General features: G+C 46.4%; 1 protein-coding gene across 1 annotated transcript in view; it reads right to left on the minus strand.

Annotated features, from left to right (window-relative positions):
* Positions 1-24,856, minus strand: part of rasal2 (RAS protein activator like 2) — a 100,150-nt gene that overhangs the window by 13,151 nt on the left and 62,143 nt on the right. Inside the window, exons 5-12 of the mRNA XM_071895985.2 lie at positions 23,360-23,472; positions 13,224-13,377; positions 12,587-12,685; positions 11,492-12,046; positions 9,453-9,597; positions 5,461-5,605; positions 3,133-3,372; positions 2,126-2,327 (exon numbers count right to left, since the gene is read on the minus strand). Coding sequence (XP_071752086.2) covers positions 2,126-2,327; positions 3,133-3,372; positions 5,461-5,605; positions 9,453-9,597; positions 11,492-12,046; positions 12,587-12,685; positions 13,224-13,377; positions 23,360-23,472 — 1,653 coding nt within the window. The remainder of the gene's footprint in view (positions 1-2,125; positions 2,328-3,132; positions 3,373-5,460; positions 5,606-9,452; positions 9,598-11,491; positions 12,047-12,586; positions 12,686-13,223; positions 13,378-23,359; positions 23,473-24,856) is intronic.

Consider the following 24,856-nt stretch of genomic DNA (forward strand, 5'->3'; position numbering starts at 1 on the left):
GTTATCAGCCTCAGCCAAAGATTACTAGTATTTGGCTGTTGGTGAGTGATTTCCTGACACCTTTTTTTTAATTTTCAGCTTCTAGACCATTAACAGCTTCAACGAGGCACCGACTGACTGTCTGTGGCTCTGGGCGTGTCAGTTGATCCGTCTACCTGTCGGCAGGATCCTCGAAGATGCGGTGCAGGCCGGAGGAGAGGCTGCCGCTGATGTTGTGGGAGGAGTTATGGTCCTGGAAGCGGCGCAGCTGCTGCTGGACGGGCGTGGGACTGGCCAGCGAGCGCGAGATGTCGCCCAGATCCGCGGCAGGGGGCCCAGCTTCGCTACGGTGGCCTGCAGGAAGGAATTTTCACCCTGGGTTGCCGCGTGTGTGTGTGTGTGTGTGTGTGTGTGTGTGTGCGTGTGTGTGTTGTGAAGGTGGAGGGCAGGCGGACAGTTGGTTGGTTTGAATGGAGAAGCACCAGGATGCAGTGGTGGCGGGCAGCGAACCGACAGAGTGGAAACATAATGTGGCGGCCAGGGAGGAGGGGGGGTGGAGAGGAGGATGAGGAGGAGGAAGGAGAGAGAGGGGGGGGGAGGAAGGAGAGAGAGGGAGGAGGGGGGGTTGGGGGGGGGGAGGCAGAAGAAGGAGAAAACACAAGGGAAACTTAATGGAAACAAAATAAAATAAAACTAGACATGCTTCTACCAGAACAGAGCCGTTCCACAATCAAACACAGCAGAGCCATGCAGCAACAGACCGGGGGGGGGGGGGGGGGGGGGGGGGGGGGGGGGATGCTCTGACAGACAGCCGCAGCATCACATGGTTAAAGGGTTAAAATGTTCGGGCTGGAGCGGTGGGAGGAGCTGACTGGACCGAGTCTGTTTTGATGTCATGATGTTTTCTTTTGTGTTTAAAATGCTTATTAACTTAATAACTGTTAACTGAGCTCTGTTCACTCTGTAATAAACACCCGCAGCTCATCTCACTCATACTTAATACTTCATTATTTAAGTGTTTAACCTGGACAATCACAAATTACTAACCAACTGTTAACTGACCATAAAAAAGTCTTTGATTTGAGCATGACACATCATATAAATGATTGATTCATCAACATTAATGACAAAATATTGTACACTATATCGTATTATACTATATAAAAAATTAAGTAATTATCAGGTAGTTGTGACTTCACCATTAAATAATGATTAACAAATATTAAATAATGATTACTTAACCATTTATTAATGATGATTAAGGATAAAATGATTATTGTAGTGTTAGCAGTCTTTTGCTTTCTGCCAGGCTGCTATTGTTCTTAACTGACCTGACTGTAATAAAACAAATCAAACATCACACTGTCATACTGAACTGGTACACACTGATCACCTGACTGATCACCTGACTGATCACCTGACTGATCACCTGACTGATCACCTGACTGTATCCACACAGCCTCTGCAGCAGACTGCTCATCATGTTGAGTGAAGTGATGAAGAGCAGGAAACAGATTCTGCTCCAGACTGATGTTCTGTTGTTAATGTGGAGTTAATGAGTGTGTGAGCTGCTCAGTGCCTTTAATTCACACACACACACACACACACACACACACACAGTCAGACCATACAGACCAAACACCAACACTAAAAGGCCTCCAGTGGTTCAGTCCACCAGTCCCAGTCAAAGTCCCAGTCCCTATACCAGTCCGAGTCCCTATCCCAGCCCGGGTCCCAGTCCAAGTCCCAGTCCGAGTCCCTATCCCAGTCAGAGTCCCTATCCCAGCCCGGGTCCCAGTCCAAGTCCCAGTCCGAGTCCCTATCCCAACCCGAGTCCGGGTCCCAGTCCCTATCCCAGTCCGAGTCCCAGTCCCTATCCCAGTCCAAGTCCCAGTCCCTATCCCAGTCCCTGTCCCAGTCCGAGTCCCAGTCCCCATCCCAGTCCCAATCCCTGTCCCACTACCTATCCCAGTCCGAGTCCCAGTCCCTATCCCAGTCCGAGTCCCAAAACCTATCCCAATCCTAGTCCCAGTGTTTACTGTTTTCTGTGCACATTAGCAGATGCATCACTGCACACACACACACACCCCCACACACCCCCACACACACACACCCCCCCCCACACACCCCCCCAGGTGAGCAGTACCTTGTCCAGCTGGGACACCACCTCCCACAGCAGGGCGTGCAGGACGGACAGCTCGCGGCCGAGGTCGATGTATCCCTCGAAGCCCGGCGTGTTGGACAGCGTCTCCGGGTTGGAGATCTCCGACAGGAAACGCATCATCCCCGCCCACTCGTGCTCCAGGAAGTCGTTCATGAAGGCCATGTACTCCTCCTTGTTGCCGAACCTGCGGAGGGGAAACCACATCGACTCGGTTCACACCGCGGCTCCGAGAGTCCCGGTTCTGACTCCTTCCTCCCACGTGACTCGGATCTGACGCTTCCAGCAGAAAACTGCATGGAGTCAGTTTTCAATTCCTAAAATGTCCTACTGCAGTTGCTGATAGTTTACTGAAGTAGAAGTAAAAGTACTGGTGTGAAAATAGAGTAAAAGTAAAAAGTGTCTGATTTAAAATGTCCTCAGAGTAAAAGTTCCTGAGTTCCTTTTTAGAAAAGAGAAAGTTGTTGGAAAAATCTCATCACTTTCAATCTAAGTCATTTACACAAACACAAGATCTCAAGTCAAGACTTTAGAAACCTTTTCAAGTCATCAGAGTACAAGTCAGAGTCAAGTCCCAAGTCACCAGAACCCAAGTCAAGTCAAGTCTCAAGTCTTCTCTTCATGCATCAAGTCAAGTCTCAAGCTATTCAAACTGTGACTCGAGTCCAAGTCATGTGACTCGAGTCCCACCTCTGTTTCTACATTATAGAGATCTAATGTCCTTCTGTGGGGGAAACGACAGAAAACAGCAGCATGTTCACCCTGACACCATCCCAGCATCTGTTCATCCATACCAGGTGGTATTAGAAACATGGGATGCCAGATTTTCTTTCCCTTAATCTGTAAATCCATCATCACTATAATCTAAAATGTAATCACCAAGCAACCAAAAGTAAGAGCGACCAGACAGAGCGAGCATGAGGAGGGAACAGAAAGAGAGAGCGACAGAAGCTGAAGACGGACACACAGAGAAGGTTTTTCGGTTTACGTACTTGGCGAAGTTGGCGAGGTTCTGGATCACCTTGGCGATGAGCGTGAGCGTGCGGGAGGTGCGGTCGTCCGGATACTCCTGCATCAGGCTGAAGAGCGACGGCGACATGATGGCGGGACAGAGGAAGCGCAGGAAGAGCGAGGCGCTGATCAGACGCTTGCTGATGTCCTGCTGGTGTCCGCGGGACACGCACTGCTGCTTCCAGGACGCAAACACCTCCTTCAGCTCCCGGGGAAACACACTGAGGGGGGGGGAGGAGGAGGAGGAGGAGGAGGAGGAGGAGGAGGAGGAGGAGGAGGAGGAAGAGGAGGAGGAGGAGGAGGAGGAGGAGCTGAGACCGAGAAGGACTGCAACTCAACTGTACTCTGTTTTTGTCCCTGTCCCTGTTCTCGTCCCTGTCTGTCCCGGTGGAGGATCCTCTGTGTCTCAGCCCACCTGAGGTTTCTAAAAATGTTTTGTTCCTAATAAGTTTTGTTTCCTGGGAGTTTTTCTCTGTCTGCTGTGAGGTCCCAGGCTGGTCTGGGTCTGTAGTACAGGTCTAGGCTGTTCTGTCTTGATAAAATCTGCTCCTGTGTGTCTTGCAGTGTTGGGGGTAACGAGTTACATAGTAACACGTTAGAGTAATCAGATTACTCTGATCCTCAGATTACTCTAAAACTCTACTTTTTGTGGTAACGACAAGTTTTTCGATTTATGTAATTTATGTATCAGTTATTAGTTATGTTCTTAAACTTACATTTCTCTACTATTATTTTTCTTTCAAATGGTTTAAATGTTTAGTTAGTGCAAATAAAAAAAAAAATGAAAGTATTGTGCTACATGATGTTATTAAAGCAGACAGTTTGATGTTATTACAGCAGACTGCAGCAGGCTGGAGGCTGGAGGTGACAACTCGCTTTCAGAATGAACAATAAACTGAAGAACTTATTCACATTACTTTGAACTGATGGAAGAAAACGGGTCAGAACATTATTGTTAACTGTAAGTTCAGCTTTCACTATCAAACCTAAGATCTGAATTGAAAGCTTGTGAGTCAGTCTGCTGTTTATTCTGAGTCCAGACCGGATCTGACTGTTTACTGTGGAACCAGCTGACTGAAAGCTGCCTCGATGCTTTCTTTCCCCAAGAGGAATAATAAAGTAATATCTTATCTTATCTTATCTTATCTTATCTTATCTTATCTTAGACAATAGTTTGTTACTTAGTGATGATTTCTAGTGATGACATCAGCAGAAGACACATTTTAAAGGCATGATTTTAAGTGGGCAACATGAAACACCCTACTTTTAATAAACACTAACTTAGTAAAGTCACTAGTTACTATTTAGGGCAAGTAATGAAGTAAAGTAACTAATTAGTTTTAAAAGTAACTTGTCTTGTGCTCTTCCTGATGTTTGTTCTATATCATTCAGTTCTATGTGGATCAGTCAGATCTAGTTCGGCTCGTTCTCTGTCCAGTCCTCTGAGACAGACTGTGATGAAGAGCTGCAGAAACAAACTAACTCCAGCGTGACCCGCCGCCGGGCAGCAGGCAGGTAAAGGTGCAGATTTTTATGGAAACTCCCAACACAAAAAGCCCCAAAAACTGTTGAAACGTTGCAGCTGCCAATCCTGGAGGGACTTTAATGGATGTGAACTCAAACTACATCAAGACTAACAGCAGGATCAATATCTTGGCTGACAGCATCAGACAGTATGAATCCCCAGTAGTGCCATGTTTTTGAATTTTTAAAATATTTAAACGTATTTTCATATACAACATTTATTTATTTAAATATACCGTCAGACTAGAGCAGGTGGTATTTTCTGATTTTATGAATTTCTTTCAAAACTACAAACATTAAAACTGAGAAATTCACTATAAATAAGAAAACAGTGTAATGTCACTTTAGTGTGTTGGAGCGGTGCAGGAGTGTGTGAGCAGCCTGTTCCCTGTAGTTCTGTTAGATGGACAGCAGGGGGCGACACCATCATGTGAGATCTGACTGACAGATTAATGAGAAGTAAGAAGTCTGAAACCTCCCCACAGACTGCACTGTACCCTTATTTCTAACAACATGTATTAATACACAGAGATGAAGATAGATATAAAATAACAGCCTTCACACCTCCGATCATTCTGTTTTAGCTTTTGATAAATTCCAGGAACTTGGAGAGAATCGATGCAAACTGCAGATTTGGACAATTGAACAATTTGAGTTTCCCTCATCAGCGGCTCGTTCTCGCTCTGAGAAACAGTCCGGCCAATCAGAGCCTCTGTGGCTTTGTCGACTCGCTACTTGACAATGCATTATGGGTGTGTATCACGGCGGCGTGCGTGCGGTCCTACCAGTAGGAGTTGATGATCTTGCAGAAGGCCAGCTCGCAGCACATCTTCAGGTTGCTCTGGTGCTCAGACAGTTCGCTGCTGGAGCAGCGGCCAGGATCCACCTCGCAGTTCTCATCCGACTCGTACAGAGCCTTGATGAACTCTCCTGCAGGAGACACAGAGGTCAGCAGGGAGAAAACAAACTAAACTGTTCCTCCTCCTCTTCCTCTTCCTCCTCCTCCTCCTCCCCCTCCTCCTCCTCCTCCTCCCCCTCCTCTTCCCCCTCCTCCTCCTCTCCCTCTTCCTCCCCCTCCTCCTCCTCCTCCTCCTCCTCCTCTCCCTCCCCCTCCTCTTCCTCCTCCCCCTCCTCTTCCTCCTCCCCCTCCTCTTCCTCCTCCTCCTCCTCCTCCTCTTCCTCCTCCTCCTCCTCCCCCTCCTCTTCCTCCTCCTCTTCCTCCTCTCCCTCTCCCTCCCCCTCCTCCTCCTCCTCCTCCCCCTCCTCCTCCACCTCCTCTTCCTCCTCCTCCTCCTCTCCCTCTTCCTCCCCCTCCTCCTCCTCCCCCTCCAAAACAAACTCAGTAAATCTGCACACACACACATCTTTTTTTTTTTTCACTTTTCTTTAAACAATTTTAAAGTTCTAAAAAATTCTAAAAAAGAAAAACTTGTGATGATACGAATCACAGTTTAAATCGCAATTTCAATATTTTGTCTTTTTTTTTTTCTTTCAGCCCAGACAGACAGACCGAAGTCTGAAATCTTAAAAAAATATTCCTTAAAATGTTTCATGTCTCATTTGTTAATAATAATAATAATAATAATAAAATCTGCTTGTTATCAGTTCAGGCAGCAGAATTGTGCGTCATGACATCACAACATCATCATATCACCACTGAAAGACGATACATGATAATATTGATCATCGCCCGGCTCTAATAGAATCACTCCAGAGTTCAGACTTCCATCTCGTCTCATTTGGTTAATTTATCTTTCTTTTAAGCTCTGGAGGAAACCTGCAGAGAAACATCTCATCTAACACAGAAGTTTTGCTTTTTCAAAAGTTATTAACTATTTTCAGATGTTTACCTCCAAAAATATGAATGAGGGTGAAACTATTTACACGTTTGAACTCTGAGCGACTTTGAAGCGACTGACTCTCCTAAAAACAGACTTCTGGATATGAAACCTTGATACCGTCTGTACAGTCGTCTGACTCGTGTCCCATGAGCCTCCAGCAGCAGCCTGACAGGCTCTGTGGTTTCTCTTCCTTCCTTCTGCACATTCATTACAGTGAGAGAGCTGTTTGAAGCTCTTGTGTCTCTTTATTGCAGCTCCCGACTGCTTTTCCACGTGCAAAATAAACAGCTGAATACATTTGAGCTGGATGACGTGCGGCGAGCGGCGGAGCGGGTCCCACAGTCCACATCAAGTCCTCCAGTATTAACACCCGACAGAGTGGATCTGAACTAATAAAGCAGAGTGAAGCCGACAAAACGCTCCAGTAGGAAACACTTCAGCGGTGTGAACAGCTTCCTGCAGCGTGGGAAAATAAAAACTCTAACAGAGAGTTCACACTGCGAGCAGCAACATCACATCGGCCGTCAACAGCCAATCAGATCTCTGCTTCCTTGTTTCCCTACTGATGTGATTTAGTTTGATGAACGGTTTCAAAATGGAGAAATTGTTTCCAGCCGTTCAAAGCTCTCTACAGCTTTTATTGGAAAGACGACAGGAAGAAACGACTCAGAAACAAAGATGGAGAACAGCTGATCCATCGGTGGGTCGATGGGAACTGAAGGAGTTTTGATGCTGCGATGTCTCCTCTGGGTCAGTAAAGAACTATCTGTCCTTATTTAGCTGGGACCAGTCACTCTGTCGGCCACAAACACTTAAAAACACTTTACTGCACATGTGCCACAGTTCATCTCAGTTGGTAAATCAGCTGGTGAATCAGCTGGTAAATCAGCTGGTAAATCAGTTGGTAAATCAGCTGGTGAATCAGCTGGTAAATCAGCTGGTGAATCAGCTGGTGAATCAGCTGGTAAATCAGTTGGTAAATCAGCTGGTAAATCAGCTGGTGAATCAGCTGGTGAATCAGCTGGTGAATCAGCTGGTGAATCAGCTGGTAAATCAGTTGGTAAATCAGCTGGTGAATCAGCTGGTAAATCAGCTGGTGAATCAGCTGGTGAATCAGCTGGTAAATCAGCTGGTAAATCAGTTGGTGAATCAGCTGGTGAATCAGCTGGTAAATCAGCTGGTAAATCAGTTGGTAAATCAGCTGGTGAATCAGCTGGTGAATCAGCTGGTAAATCAGCTGGTGAATCAGCTGGTAAATCAGCTGGTGAATCAGCTGGTGAATCAGCTGGTAAATCAGCTGGTAAATCAGTTGGTAAATCAGCTGGTGAATCAGCTGGTAAATCAGCTGGTAAATCAGTTGGTAAATCAGTTGGTAAATCAGTTGGTGAATCAGCTGGTGAATCAGTTGGTGAATCAGCTGGTAAATCAGCTGGTAAATCAGTTGGTAAATCAGAGGTTCTGCCTGAGGAAGACCGCGCTGGTCCAAACGTTGCATTAAATTCTGTGGGAGTTTATATCCAGTGTGCGGACATCCTTCCTTCCTTCCTTCCTTCCATCCTTCCTTCCATCCTTCCTTCCTTCCTTCCTTGTCTCTCTGTAAGTTGCAGGTTGGGTTGGATGCACACCGTTCTACTTTTTCTAAATCAGAGGTTTACCTCACAAGAAATACCAGGTTCTGATCCTGAGTCAGTTTAGCAGCAACATTTCTTCCTGCATGCTGCCTTCAAGAGCCAAGCTGGCTGCATCTTATCAAGAATTACAAACTTGTTTTCCATTATGTCACCAAATTAGCGCTTGCTAGCTAGCGATGTTAACTCGTCCAAATAATGTAGCGTTATGAAATGAAACACCAAAGCAGAGAAAAATCTATGATTTGACTGTTGAAAACTTTGTAGCTGCAGGCCGCTACAGAGACGCAGTCGGAGCCTCTGGCCCCCGCCCCTCGGCCCCGCCCCCTCCCCTCGCCCCGCCCCCTCCCCTCGGCCCCGCCCCCTCCCCTCGGCCCCGCCCACAGCCGGTCAGAGAAGAGCGACATCATCAACGAACATGCATCGCAGTTCACAAACACACGTCTGTCCAGGATTGGCTGAGAAACTAGAACTACTTCCTGATTCCAGAGGTTTTTTTTTCTTGTGGCGGTTTCTTGGAGGTCGTTTTTTTTTTCTGTTTTTCGACAGGATTAGAACCCCAAACCCCAAATAACAGAGCGCCTCTGAGCTCCTTCCCAAACCTGCAGTCTGTCTGTTTGGGTCTGAATCAGCGGACGAGTCGTTCCTTCATTTAATTTATGCGTTGGTTCAGTTACGTTTCACACTAAACATCAAGAGAAACAATATTTATCTGGGAGCTTCACTTCCCTCCCTGCTCAGAAACCTGGTGGATTTTGCTCCAGTTAAACAACATGGAGCGTCGGCATCAGCTCAGTTTGTGGATCATCGAATTTTCTGTCAAAGTGCGTGGGAATAAAGCCTGTTGTGATCCTCATGGAGAACCAACTGATTCTGAATAATTGATACCTTTTTACCCATGTTTCTGTTTTACAGTTCAGACTGTAGAAACAGGATTCTGCTGCAGGTCAAACCCATTAAACCGGTTTCTGTGATATTAAACTTTCATGTTTAAAGAGAAATCCATCGCATCGTTGGTCCAAACGTTGCAGTAAACTTGCTGTTGTTTTGATTTTGCCTGATTTGGGTTGAACCTGCACACGCCTACTTTACTGTCATGTTTCACCCATAATGCACTGCGCTTCCAAACAGGGTTCAAACAGCACAAACAGCACTGCGGGGGTTAAACCGCTCTAAACCGGCTAGGAGAGAAACCCGGAAGATTCGGCGTGAAGCGGAACCGCACCGGACGACCGGTTGTTGCGTAACATAAGGCGCGACACTCGTTACGTTAGCAACATCGTCACGGTTACTGGAGCTGAAGCTCACCCAGAGCGTCATGGAGATACTTCTGTCCCACCAGCTTCAGATACTCCTCGATGGCCTTGGTGGCGAGCGTGTTCTCCCTGAAGATCAGAACATCATGATCCGCACAGCGATCCACCTCCGACATCACCAGGTCCGTCAAGAAGTCCTGAGGAGGAGGAGGAGGAAGAGGAGGAGGAGGGGGAGGAGGAAGAGGGAGAGGAGGAGGAGGAGGGGGGAGAGGAGGGGGAGGGAGAGGGAGAGGAGGAGGAGGAGGAGGAGGAGGAGGAGGAGGGGGAGAGGAGGGGGAGGAGAGGGAGAGGAGGAGGAGGAGGAGGAGGAGGAGGAGGAGGAGGGGGAGGGAGAGGAGGAGGAGGAGGAGGAGGAGGAGGAGGGGGGAGAGGAGGGGGAGGGAGAGGAGGGGGGGAAGAGGGAGAGGAGGAGGAGGAGGAGGGGGGGGGGGAGGAGGGAGAGGGAGAGGAGGAGGAGGAGGAGGAGGAGGAGGAGGAGGAGGGGGAGGAGGAGGAGGGGGGAGAGGAGGAGGAGGAGGAGGAGGAGGAGGAGGGGGGAGAGGAGGGGAGGAGGAGGAGGAGGAGGAGGAGGAGGGGGAGGGAGAGGAGGAGGAGGAGGAGGGGGAGGAGGGGGAGGAGGAGGAGGGGAGGAAGAGGGAGAGGGAGGAGGAGGAAGAGGGGGAGGAGGAGGGGAGGAGGAGGGGTAGGAGGAGGAGGAAGAGGAGGGGGAGGAGGAGGAGGGGAGGAGGAGGAGGAGGAGGAGGGGGAGAGGAGGAGGAGGAGGAGGGGAGGAAGATGAAGAAGAAGAAGAAGAAGAAGAAGAAGAGGAGGAGGAGGGGGAGGAGGAGGAGGAAGAAGAGGAGGAGGAAGGTTGAGGTTCAGTTCACAACTAAACTTCAGCTGATCCCAGATCTGCAGCATTATGTCCAAAATGAGAATCCTGATTATGTTTCCAGATATTGATCACAATTATTAATCCAGATTATTGATCTTGATGATTTGAGGAACAAAATGATTTGAATGATCTATTTAACATCTGGCATCAACATGTTGACTGTTTCCAGGCAGAGGCGCTCAACAAAATGCTTCAATATTACCAATATTCACCAAATTGATACGTTTGGAAACTGAACTCTGCCTGACACTTGACATTTTATTTGGTTATTTTTTAATAATCATCAGACTCCTGTCACACTGAGAGGGAAAATTAGGAAGAAATTGTGAGAAATGTGTCCTCCAGTTAAAAATGGGTTTCCTGTTTATTAAACTTCTCCATAAAACTGTTAACCAGGTTTCTGTTGAATGTGTTTCTATTTTTATCTCCTTGTATATTCTGCTATTCTCATATTTTTATCTTCCTGTAAATCTCTCAGTAAAGAGCTTTCAGAGAAGTGCTGTGTAAAGTTCATTATTATTATTTTACCAGGTTTCTTCTGAATGTGTTTCTATTTTTAGCGCCTTGTATATTTTATATTATTCTTGTATTTCTGCCTTCCTGCAAAGCAATTTGTAAACACTGCTTTTTGATAAATGCTATATAAAGTTCATTATTATTTCTCTTTTTTTAAACCTATCCTGTTTTATGTATTTTTGTTCTAACCAGGTTTCTTTTGAATGTTTCCTATTTCTAGCTACTTATATCCTTTATTATTCTTATATTTCTGCATTCCTGTAAATCTCTCAGTAAAGAGCTTTCAGAGAAGTGCTGTATAAACTTCATTATTATCTTTTTTACTGAATGCGTTTCTATTTTTAGCTCCTCATATACTTTATTATTATTCTTTTTATGTCTTCCTGCAAAGCAATTTGTAAACTCTGCTTTTAGAGAAGTGCTGTATCAAGTTCATTATCATTATGTTTTTCTTCTTCTGCATTTTTGTTCTGCCCGGGTTTGTTGTGAATGTGCTTCCTATTTTTAGCTCCTCACACACTTTATTATTCCTGTATTTCTGCTTCCTGCAGAGTGATGTGTGACCTCTGCTCTCAGAGAAGTGCCACAGAAACACAGCGGATAGTTTCTGTGACGCTCCGGTATAATATTTCATATCGCACCTTGGCGCGGCCGGTGCTCTGCAGGATGTGCACGAGGGCGCAGGCCATCTCCTCCTTGTTCTTGACGCTGATGACGGGCTCCAGCACGGAGCACAGCATGGTGTAGTTGTTGGTGACGAACTCGGCGAACTCCTTGTACTGCTCCATGGGCAGGATGTTGATGGTCTGGAAGCGCGACTTGATGCGGATGGAGGGCCCGCCCCCCTTGGCCTTGGCGGCGGTGGGCGTGCTGACCGGGTACCACTTCTCCACGAACTGCCGGCCCGTCACGCCGGCCGCCGGGATGTTCACCAGCCCCACGTAGTTGTTCTTGTCCTTCTTCTTCTTCTTGTCGGCGTCGCGGTAGATGTGCACGGTGACGCTGCGCACGGCCGGCAGCCCGCAGAAGTCGAAGTGCTCGCCCCAGAACAGGCTGTCGTGGCGCGTCTTGCTGGTGGTGCGGGCGTACAGCACGTCGTCCAGGCACAGCTCGCAGAAGTACTTCTTCTTGGGCGGCAGGTCTTTGGCCTCGATGATCCACAGCCGCAGCAGGTTCTCCGCCCGCCGGCAGTTGTCCTGCGGGGAGAAACACCCGGTAAGATGTGGATGAGAAGAGAAGTTTTTATTATCTGCACACATTAACCCTCCTGTCATGTTTGGGGTCAATATTCAACATTTAACGTCTCTAAAAACATGATTAACATTATTTTTCCAGCTTGATATTTCATGACTTTTCCTCATTTCATGGGGAAACAGGTAAACATCAAATTTAACATGATGACACGTTTTCAAGGTCCTGAACACACTTTGTACACGACGGTGTTGTTTGTGGTCATTTTGACCCCAAACACAAAAGCCTTATAAAACCAGAGAAAACATTACATACATTTGACATTATGACACTAATGAGAAAATTCTATATATTTTCATGAAGTGGTAAAATTCAAATATGTTCTACTACTTTAGTGTAATAGAAAACATTGTGTAGGTCTCAGACAAAAAAATTCAAATAATTTCATTTTTAAATAATGTTGTAGCCCAACAAATTGTGCAAAAACTCGAGGACTGTACACACTGTTTACAGCACGTATCAGAACACACTTCAGACCGCCTCACCTTGTTGGGCTGAACCGTCCTCCTCAGGTTTTCCATCCATTTGTCTCTTTCTGAAGCCGAAGCGCAGCTGAAACACTTGCTGCCTCCTGAATACGTCACCTGACACGAAGAGAGACGACAGAAAGACATCTGACTACAGCTGAGGGACGATCATCGCTCACAGGAAGGAGAAGTACAACATGACAGATCTACAGGTTTCAAACAGCAAAGTCTAATTCTGCCTGCAATTGAATTTCAGACCATTTACAAACTCCTGTTTCTGACTGAACAGCTGATGAAAGCTGTGAAACTATAAACAGGCAGAAGAAGAAAAAGGACAGCAGGACATTAACAGTTAAGAGACATGAAGTCCAGCTGAGTTCAGTACAGCAGACAGGATGCAGATTGTTCTCCTGACTCTGTTCTGGATCCATCTGACAAACCTGACATCACATGCTGAGAAGATAAGACTCTAATAACTGGATTAAGTAAACGTTAAGATAAAACAGAATTCACTTGTGAGAGCTGTGAGTTAAAAGTTACTTCCTGATATTTTCTATGTAATTACACAGTAATTACCCTGTACTGTGTGTACCGTACTGTAAAGTGCTACCATGTAGAAACATCAGACTGAAGCTGCGGTGTTTTAGTTTCTCACCTCGAAGCAGAACTCCTGTCCCAGAATGCTGCTGTGCAGCGGCTTGATGTAGACGTCCTCCTCCATGCCGAGGTCCAGAGCCTCCACCGCGCTGCCGGGGCTCAGCAAAGACTCATGGGACGTCGACTCCTTCAGCTTGGGCAGCCCCCGCGACCTGCAGGACGACAACAACAACAAACGGGTTTACGCTTCTTATCATGAGTTACTGCAGCAGTTTCTCAGCAGAGCTCCTGACAGGCGGATGAAAACAAACAGCAGACCGTTGTGTAGAGCCGGGACCCGGCCAGCAGGGGGCCCCGCTCAGCACAACGCTAGTTTTCACAGTTTAAATCGCGACAACGCCGCCAGATTCTACATTTCCTCTGGGTGTTTGAGCCGAGTCGTCACTGCTGTCCCGCTACTGTTCACCAGCTGAAGCAGGAGAGCCGCAATACCTACGAAAAACAACTACAGAGCCAAGTGAAGGGGGTTCCCCAGAGCATTCCTCCTCTTCCTCCTCCTCCTCTTCCTCCTCCTCCTCCTCCTTCCAGACAGCGGGAGGAGAGTTTGGTCGGACCGCTGCGGAGCGGAGTGTCGTCTTTATGTAGCTTCCCTTCAGCTCAGCAGGCGGTAAACAAGGTCCTGGGATGGCCAATCGCATCGCCCCCCGGGAGCGTTTCCATAGTAACGCCCCCTGCTGGGAGAGCAGGCGCTAGGCAGCGGCGAGTGACGCAGAGCGGAGACGCTCCCAGAGGACCGAGGCCTGCTGGGAGCAGAGCTGCTGCTGCTTCACTAGGGAAGTTAGAGAGGAGTGACAACTTGTCAACAACGACTGAGAGCTTCTGAAAATAATAATAACAAGAAGAGGGAGAAGAAGAAGAAGAGGAAGAAGAGGGAGAAGGAGAAGAGGAAGAAGTGGAAGAAGAGCAGGAGGAGGAAGAAGAAGAGGAAAAAGACTAAGTTTACTCTTTTTCTAAAAACCCTGTTCAAAAGTCAAAGTGGTTAAAAATAGAAACATAAGAAACAAACAAAACAGAAAAAAAAGATCAAAATACACAGTCAGAGCTCCTCCATAGCAACAGCAGGCTTCAGGCTGCAGTGTTGCAGCTTTAAAGGAGAAGTTGTGTGTCAGGACTGAATAAGAGTTTGTTCTGAATTTCCAGAGCTTTTCTACAGTTTCCAAACTTTTCAAAAGCTGTCAGTCCTCTTCTCTCCTCTCCTCCTCTGTGGTTTGTAATGTGATTTCTCCCATCACTCGTCTGTTTCTGCTGTGGCTGCAGACGGGCGGAGGGAGGAGGAGGAGGAGGGGGAGGGAGGAGGGAGGAGGAGGAGGAGGGAGAAGGGAGGAGGAGGAGGAGGAGGGAGAAGGGAGAAGGAGGAGGGAGGAGGAGGAGGAGGAGGAGGAGGGAGAAGGGAGAAAGAGGAGGGAGGAGGAGGAGGAGGAGGAGGGAGAAGGGAAGAGGAGGAGGGGGAGGAGGGAGGAGGAGGGAGAAGGGAAGAGGAGGAGGGGGAGGAGGGAGGAGGAGGAGGAGGAGGAGGAGGGAAAAGGGAGGAGGAGGAGGAGGGGGAGGAGGAGGAGAAGGAGGAGGAGGGAAAAGGGAGGAGGAGGACGAGGAGGACGAGGAGGAGGAGAAGGGAGAAGGGAGAAGGGAGGAGGAGGAGGGAGAAGGGAGAAGGGAGAAGGGAGGAGGGAGAAGGAGGATGAGGAGGAGGAGGAGGAGGAGGAGGGAGAAGGAGGATGAGGAGGAGAAGGAGGAGCAGCAGGAGGAGGAGGAGGAGGCGGCGGCGGCTCGGCTGACGGAGCAGTGTTACACCGACTGACAGGAAGAGGAATCCAGAGGAACGGATGCTGAGCTGAGCATCACTCCGTCTGACAGACAGAGAGCCGCCTCCTGGACTCTTCTTCTCTTCTTCTGCTCTCAACACCCAGCGAGCGCTGCTGGTGGATTTAGTTTTTGGGTTTTTTTTACTAAAATGTAGTTTTGCTGCCCTGACACCAGGCTGCCTTCAGGACAGGAGCCTGACTCTCTCTCCTGCAGCTGGGACACTCAAATCCACGAGGCACTTTCACCGTCCACCTTTTTTGTGCAAATGTAAATAAAATCAATAGGTTTATAATTTGGCCATTTTTGGACTGATCCCTTAGTTTTTCACAAATTAAGTAAAGGCAGACCAAATGAATCTACCTGCCACATTTTGTGCCATTCTGACCTGCGGTTCATGAGAAGAACATCTTTAAAAGGTTTTTAAAAAAAATCCCAAGTGGCCAAAAACTGATGGCAGACATTATGGGTCCAAGAGGCTAAAATGTTCATCATGTCCCGATACAGATCGGCACCAAGTCTCACATCTCTACAGTTAACAGCATGGTGGGGCTGAGCCTGAGACTTTGAGGACTTAGTAGTGAGTCACAGGACTCTCTGTGTGCCAAATTAGGACAACAAAGGTACCGATCTATGACTGAGTTACTGGACTGAATACAGCACAATAATGACCTTTATTTCCTCCATTTGTGAGTGGGAGCTTCCATCTAGTCTTCATGAAATAAAGCTGCACAATGAATCAGAAAAAAACCCCCAAAAACATCAAAATCACAAAACTGACAACTGCAATTTCCAAAAGGAAAGTGTTTCAGAACGCTTCCTCAACCTGAACCCTCCTTCATATTCACACTGAACAAATCCTTCAGCGTCTCATCCTGCATGCTGGTCTCTCTCCTGCTACTGCAGTGCATTCTGGTCTCTCTCCTGCTCCTGCATTGCATTCTGGTCTCTCTCCTGCTCCTGCAGTGCATTCTGGTCTCTCTCCTGCTGCTGCAGTGCATTCTGGTCTCTCTCCTGCTCCTGCATTGCATTCTGGTCTCTCTCCTGCTCCTGCACTGCATTCTGGTCTCTCTCCTGCTGCTGTAGTGCATTCTGGTCTCTCTCCTGCTCCTGCATTGCATTCTGGTCTCTCTCCTGCTGCTGCAGTGCATTCTGGTCTCTCTCCTGCTCCTGCATTGCATTCTGGTCTCTCTCCTGCTCCTGTGGTGGAGAAACTGGTCTCTCTCCTCTTCTACGATGGATTTCTCCCTGTATGATTGTTGAACGTCTCTCGGTGCAAAATGGCGGCTCTAGAAAGAAGCCCTCGCTCTTTGATTCTGAGGGACTGACACCAAAACCTGACGTTTACCGCTGATGTTTTACATCCTGAAACATTTTCTCATATCAAACTCCACCGGAGCTGCTGGAGATATCTGGAGGTGACGTCACCTCGTCTGCGATTGGCCGGTTATCCACCAAGAAGAAAAACACAACAAACTACTGGATGGAGCCAGAGATGAAACCACCAGCTGATTTTAACAGAGTTACAGTGATTTAGGGGAGTTTTCCTTTAGGTCCTCAGTTGACTAAATGATTGACAGCTCAACATTAAAACCAGATGAAGGGAACTTTAGTCTTCGGTTGAATAAATGAGACTCTTTCAAACTGGATCCTCTAGATTTTAGATTCACCAAACTACTTCAGCTGTAGCTTTTCAGAACACAGCTCTCTATAATTCACTGTGTGTGTGTGTGTGTGTAATCTCCTGACAGGCTGTATCTTCCTGCTGCCTGGCTGGATGAGTTATGTAAACCTGGATTAGCGGGTTGAGATGAACACTGACGCCGTTACAACACCAGGCTTTGTTTCAGCTGCGCACTCCAACACTGTAAATACATCAACACACACACACATTATACACACACACACACACACAATACATATACACACACACACAGATAATACACACACACCCACAGCAGGCTTACGATGCTGTGCCTGGAGAAGTCCATATCACTAATGAAAACCACTGGTGTGGTCGAGGAAAAAAGGGATCTGCTGCAGAGAGAGGCACACACACTCACACACACACACACACTCACACACACACACACACACACACACACACACACACACACAGGGGAGCAGGAAGGCCTGGCCCTGCATTAGGATGGAAACCTGATCCACTCTGCTGTCAGGAGGGAGAGGAGGAGGAGGAAGAGGAGGAAGCACTTACTCAGCTCCCACACACACACACACACACACACTAACAAACACACACACACACACACCTTCAACACACTTACTGGCAGACAGACAGTCCGTCCTTCTAGCTGCTTCTTGTATCTTTTACAGAATCTTTTATTCTCTGTAATCTCTATTTCACTGTTTTCTCCACTAAAATCCTGCAGAACGACGATCAAAACAGAAAATTAAATGATCATTAAAAATATATTTATTATCATTGTAAATCTGGTGATTATGAGATGAACATCAGGTCTGGTTTAGTGATCAGAGGACTGTGTTCTTCCTGTGCTGCAGGATGTGACTCAGCAGAGTACGGGGGGTGATCAGTGCCACCGGGCAGCTCAGTCTGAATCCTGTTCTGAGTTCATGAGCATCAGAGAAACTGAATGTTGACGTTTGAAACACTTTGAACTCTGAGCATCGCACTGAGCGTTCACACTGAGCATGTGCAAACAGCCTCAGCCTTTGTACGGAACATTTTTGCCTCTAGGATCTGCGATTTCATTTTAGTTTAGTTTTTTTTAGGTTTTTAGATTTTCATTTTAGATTTAATGCCATTTTAGATTTTTGGAAAAAACTTTAAATATTTGTCAGGTAGATTCACTGGATCTGTCTTTACTCAGTGTGACAAAAGCTGAGGGATCGGTCCAAAAAATTGCAGAATTATTAACCTGCCAATGTTTTTACATTTGCAAAACAAAATCATGACAAAGTAATCCACTTTAAATTCTACAGGATGTCAGGATCATCATTTTAAAGAAATCTTTGTGTTCATCACAATATACTGACCTACCAACAGAAGAAGAAAAGATTCACCAGGATCCTTTTTCTAAGTTCTGCCAAGTGTTTTTTTTTGTTGCCATCTACCAGGGCTGGAGCCGAATATTCGACTATTCGGATATTCGTTCGTTGGGTTGGTATTTGGTTTTCAATTTTGGGATTCGGATATTCGTTTTTTTTTACATAATTTGACGTGTAATGATCACTGCTTGGGTGTCTATATAGTGACGTCACACTTCCACTCTTGAGGAGTCAGAGTTACTTTTGTGTGGGGAAGTCGCTTGTCTGAGCCGTGGTCTCTAACTTTATGTTATAAGTCTCTGAAACCTTGAGCTATATCACAACGTCTGCCCTTAATAAAACTACAGCTGAAGTATGAAGTTTTTCGTCTGGTGTTCATCTCTTCTTCTCTAACGACTCCCCGGAGATCATCCACATCTCTGCAAACGGCGCCCAAACCGTGTCGTCGTCACCTCGGATTTAAGCTGCGGCCGCTCTCTGAGCGAGGTCGGACTGTGGTCGCCGTGGACCGCTATCTCCGCGCTATGACGGTGTCTCAGTGGATATAAACGGCGCTAAGCTACATTTTCCTCGGCTGCTAACTGAAGGAGCTACAAGACCGCTAGCTGGCCGGTTGCTGCTGAGTTTGCTCTCCCGTTCTGGAGTGTGTAGGAGCGACGGACCTGTGGACGCCACCGAGTATTTTTTGTTTTCAGCGCTGTGTTTTTGTGAGGAGGAACTGTGACTATGTGTGAACTTTGTCGGGTGAACTGTTGCCCATGTATGGAAAGCCAAGCAGTTTGGAGGTGCGTGACTCTTAACACGACCCCCCCACCCCGGCTGAAGATTCGAATATTCGCTGTTGATTACTACCGAAGCTCCGGAGCCCAAAAAATGGTATTCGGGACAGCCCTACTATCTACAGTATATTGACTCTGAGTGAGCGAGCTAACAAGCTAACATGCTAACCTGTAGCATATTATGTGTTATCACTGAAGAGCCTGTGTGTCCAGTCAGAGAGACAGTGAAGCGTCTCTACTGAGTTTCAGCATTTAAAACTCTGACTGTTCTAAGGGAGGAGCTGCTGCTACAGGTCAGAACAGAGAGACATACTGCCTCCTGATTGGCTGAGATGGAGACCGCATCATCCACGGGGGACGATGCGTTCACTCACTGTCGCCTGGTCCGTTTCAGGACGAACATTCACCATCAGTTTCCATGTGCAGATTTCCTTCTGGAGGACAAGAAGCTGTCAGTATGAAGCAGCTGACGAGCTTCGGTCTGAAGGTTTGTCCTGCTGTCACTCTGAGACGCTTTTACACTGAGATTAAACACTCACACAAAGGATTTCATACGTCCATTTTGTAAAAATAATGCTGCCTGAGATTCATCAGAAATTACAAAAACACACAGATGAATCTCTGTAAGTGGGAGAGAGATCGATGTTGGAGTAAAACTGTCCAAAACCGCCACAGAGCAGTCAGACTGATGCGGGTTTAAAGGCAGATGTGCCGATATTCACAATCTTTAAATCTGACAACTTCTCATGCCACAGTGTTTCCCCCCAAACTGTAAACTCTGGGACATTCAGAGCATCATGGGACACTAAAACTCTCCACTGAAACCCACTGGAACTCTTCTCATAGACAACCAGTGTGGTATTGATCAATTCTACTATAAATATGTAATCAATCAAACTGCATCATGTCAGACTGGAGCAGATCTCAGTTTAAAAGAGCAACAGTGAGTCCAGATACCTGTCTAGCTGTAGAGAAACACACACACACACACACACACACACACACACAGAGTGAGGACCTTCCATTCCCTACACACCTGACTTAACTCTGACCTAACATTAACCCTTCAACTCTGCCTGGACTCCTTAAACACTCAAAATGTTGCTCACAGGTACAGTAACACACACACACACACACTGTACACACACACACACACACACACCCCCGGTCCTACCTGAAGCGCAGTGTTTTGGACAGCTGGGCGTAGCGCGCCCTGCGCAGCAGCGAGGACGAAGCTTCCATGAGGCGGTCTGGATACTGACTGACTGACTGAGGCTGTGTGTGTGTGTGTGTGTGTGTGTGTGTGTGTGTACAGTGTGTGTGTGTGTGTGAGTGAGAGAGAGAAGCATTATCCTGTCCAGCAAGCTGACATTCTGTCGATTCTAAAGCCTTACAGACTCCACTCTCACTGCAACACACACACACACACACACACACACACACACACACACAGAAGCAGTGACAGATGCCATGCAGCAGTCCATGACAGTGTTTTCCCTCCCAGCAGGTCGACCAGACCACAGCATGGTGTGTGTGTGTGTGTGTGTGTGTGGGTGTGTGTGTGTGTGTGTGTGTGTGTGTGTGTTACTGGGGATTAATACGGCTCTGTTTCGGCCTAATGCTGATTCAGCTTCTGTATCTGATATGATGGATATGACGCAATTTGATTGATTATATATTTATTGTAGAATTGATCCACACTACACTGGTCGTCTATGAGGAGAGCTGAACCTGAACCGACTCTAATGAGACATTTGGATCAGGCTCACCAACAACAAACAACCAAGATTTAATGCTGCCAAAAGCCAAAAGCATGTTAGTGAACTACAATAACCATGATGCATTGCACCTATGACCCATCTGTGCTGCTCACAGCGTCTGGATGGAGACAGTTAGAAACAGACAGGCAGATAAAGCTGCAGCTTTTAGTTCAGACTGAGCAGACAGACTGTGTGCCTGAAAACATAAGAAATACTGCGCTCGCTAAATGAAACGCCAATAACAAGTCATCAATAACTGCCCTGCCACACACACACACACACACACACACACACACACACACACACACACACAGCCAAAGTGAACTGACAACCTGAAAAATGTGTGCAGGAAAACCCACTGCTGCAAAGTATTGATTCTTTCCGAACACCAAGTACCAAGAAAAAGTTCCTTTATTTTACATGAGATAAAAAGTTTAGTTCGCTCCTAAACTTTAATATGTATACACTATATATATATGATTATATATATATATAGATAATAAAGGAACTTTTTCTACAGACTTGGTGTTCGGAGAGAATCAATACTTGACAGCCTGCGGCCGTCAGAAACCCAGAGCTCCACAGACTGAACACCAAACCAGCCAGCTGACTGAGGCAGAGCCAGGCTTCCAGTAAAACCATTATGTGGTGGTGCTGGGAAGGCTGGGCCGGCTAATGGAGGGAGGAGGAGGAGGAGGAGGAGGAGGAGGAGGAGGAGGAGGAGGAGGAGGAGGAGGAAGAAGAAGAAGAAGAGGAGGAGGAGGAGGAAGAAGTGAAACCCACAACCAGCTCAGAAACCTCTGACAGACAGACAGAGGAGCTGAGAAAACTGACTGGAACAAACTCCATATCTCTCTGTGTCTTTCTCTCTCTCTCTCTCTCTCCTTCTCTCTCTCTCTCTCCCTGTGTCTCTCCCTCTCCCTCTCTCTCTCCACACCCCCCCCTCCCTCTGCTGTAGTTTTACATCTTAATTGATATCCGATAGTGAAGTGCCATTAGCAGCCCAATGAGACGCAGACAGAGCTTCATTACTGGAGGAAACAAAGACAAATGTCATTAAGTTCTTCAGACCAGAAAACAGAAGAGAAGAAGAACGTTTATACCACGACATCACTTCCTCTGTACTGAACACTATCACACTACATCACTTCCTCTGTACTGAACACTATCAAACTACATCACTTCCTCTGTACTGAACACTATCAAGCTACATCACTTCCTCTGTACTGAACACTATCAAACTACATCACTTCCTCTGTACTGAACACTATCACACTACATCACTTCCTCTGTACTGAACACTATCACACTACATCACTTCCTCTGTACTGAACACTATCAAACTACATCACTTCCTCTGTACTGAACACTATCAAACTACATCACTTCCTCTGTACTGAACACTATCAAGCTACATCACTTCCTCTGTACTGAACACTATCAAACTACATCACTTCCTCTGTACTGAACACTATCAAACTACATCACTTCCTCTGTACTGAACACTATCAAACTACATCACTTCCTCTGCACTGAACACTATCAAACTACATCACTTCCTCTGCACTGAACACTATCAAACTACATCACTTCCTCTGCACTGAACACTATCAAACTACATCACTTCCTCTGTCAAACTACATCACTTCCTCTGTACTGAACACTATCAAACTACATCACTTCCTCTGTACTGAACACTATCAAACTACATCACTTCCTCTGTACTGAACACTATTAAACTACATCACTTCCTCTGTACTGAACACTATCAAACTACATCACTATTCTATACTGAACACTATTAAACTATATCACTTCCTCTGTACTGAACACTATCAAACTACATCACTATTCTATACTGAACACTATTAAACTACATCACTTCCTCTGTACTGAACACTATCAAACTACATCACTTCCTCTGTACTGAACACTATCACACTACATCACTTCCTCTGTACTGAACACTATCAAACTACATCACTTCCTCTATACTGAACACTATCACACTACATCACTTCCTCTGTACTGAACACTATCAAACTACATCACTATTCTATACTGAACACTATTAAACTACATCACTTCCTCTATACTGAACACTATCAAACTACATCACTTCCTCTGTACTGAACACTATCAAACTACATCACTTCCCCTATACTGAACACTATCAAACTACATCACTGTTCTATACTGAACACTATTAAACTACATCACTTCCTCTATACTGAACACTATCAAACTATATCACTGTTCTATACTGAACACTATCAAACTACATCACTTCCTTTATACTGAACACTATCAAGCTGCATCACTGTTCTATACTGAACACTATCAAACTACATCACTGTTCTATACTGAACACTATCAAACTACATCACTTCCTTTATACTGAACACTATCAAACTACATCACTGTTCTATACTGAACACTATCAAACTACATCACTGTTCTATACTGAACACTATCAAACTACATCACTCCTCTATACTGAACACTATCAAGCTGCATCACTGTTCTATACTGAACACTATCAAACTACATCACTCCTCTATACTGAACACTATCAAACTTAATCACTTCCTCTGTACTGAACACTATCAAACTACATCACTCTATTGTGTTTTCTTCCTTGAATGTAAAGTTGCCATGGCTGTTTAAACCTGTTAAAACCCATGTATAGATTTCCAGTGAGAAGCTCAGCGCTGCTGGCAGATGTTGGTGTTGGTGTTGGTGTTGGTGTTGGTGCGTCAGGTTGTTACCTGTCGGGCTCTGCAGGCCGGAGCGACGGCAGTCTGAAGCTGGTGTTCCTGTCCAGTTTGGTCTGACTCTTGGTCCGCTTGATGGAGCCTTTCAGACGCTTGCTGAAAAACCCCTGAGAGGGAAGACAGGGAGGGACGGACAGTGAGATACAGTTCCTACATCACCAGCATCACAAGTAAACAATAGTCAGGAGGTCAAGGGTCAGAGGTCATAGCACAGTGGATGGAGCAAATACTCCTGTGACCCCAGAATGATCATGATGTTAGAGAAGTGAAGGGAAAGAGAAGAGCTGAGGAGAAAAGACAAAAACACAAAAACTAGTCTGGACCAACGTACTTTCCAAAACAGGCAGGGAGAGGCTGAAGGTGCCAAGTCTGTCATTATTTATTAGTCAAATGCATTTCCATCACTATTTATCACATCATTTCTTTATCAACAAAAAAAAATGCACTGCCTCCAAAACTCAAGGCAGGTCCTGACGCCGCCTGTCGCCACCGAGCCGTTTAAAATAACAAAAGGCGGGTATGGAGAACGGGAAAAAAAAGGCTGCACACACACAATGTAATTATAGACTAAATTTCACTGCCCTTGTGTTTTAGTTGAATGACCGTTGCTTAATGTGCGTGCTGTAAGCTCTAAAAATAGGCAACAACACAATGTTTTCTTTTTCTGAAGAATTAATTTTAACAGTACAGTTATTTCTTTTTGAAGTTTGACGATTTGACAGTTTGACTTGTCTCATTTGACAAGGCAAGAGTCTTTGGAAAATGACTGAATCTTTTTTTTTTTTTTTTCTCTCTCTCTCTCTCAGGTTGGCAGATTGGTTTCAGGTCAGTGTTTTATGCGTATAAAAATGGGTCGAGCGTGTTCAGATGAGTTTATGTGTCGGATCGGGCGGTTGCAGGTTGAAAAAAAAAAAAAAAAAACCTGACCCACGCATCACTACTGTGTAAAATATGTGGATGGAAAGCAGCTGATGTGAGTGAAGTGACTGAGGTGAGATGACACAGGAATCAGCAACACAACTCCCTGCTGAGCCTACAACCTTTATGAAGGGGGGGGGGGGGGGGGGGTCCTGGTGTTGATGGTCCACTGGGCAAAACAAGGACAGAGGGAGACAGATGAGGCATACAGAGAGAGAGAGAGAGAGAGAGAGAGAGAGAGAGAGAGAGAGAGAGAGAGAGAGAGAGAGAGAGAGAGAGGTGGATAGTCGCACGTCAGACAGAGAGGACGACAGGAAGTCTGTCAGCTCGTCGTCTTTCTGGTTCACCTTGGTGAGAGGGGGAGGAGGAGGAGGAGGAGGGGGGGAGAGGAGGAGGAGGAGGGGGGGAGAGGAGGAGGAGGAGGAGGAGGAAGAGGAAGAGGAAAAAGAGGAGGAGGAGGAGAAGGAAGAGGAGGAGGAAGAGGAAAAAGAAGAGGAGGAGCAAGAGGTGATGATACCGGCTTCACAATCCAGACACGGACCTCCATTAAAACTATGTTTTGACCAGTATGGG

Source organism: Centroberyx gerrardi, chromosome 13 (genome assembly GCF_048128805.1).
Source record: "Centroberyx gerrardi isolate f3 chromosome 13, fCenGer3.hap1.cur.20231027, whole genome shotgun sequence".
NCBI classification, from domain to species: domain Eukaryota; kingdom Metazoa; phylum Chordata; class Actinopteri; order Beryciformes; family Berycidae; genus Centroberyx; species Centroberyx gerrardi.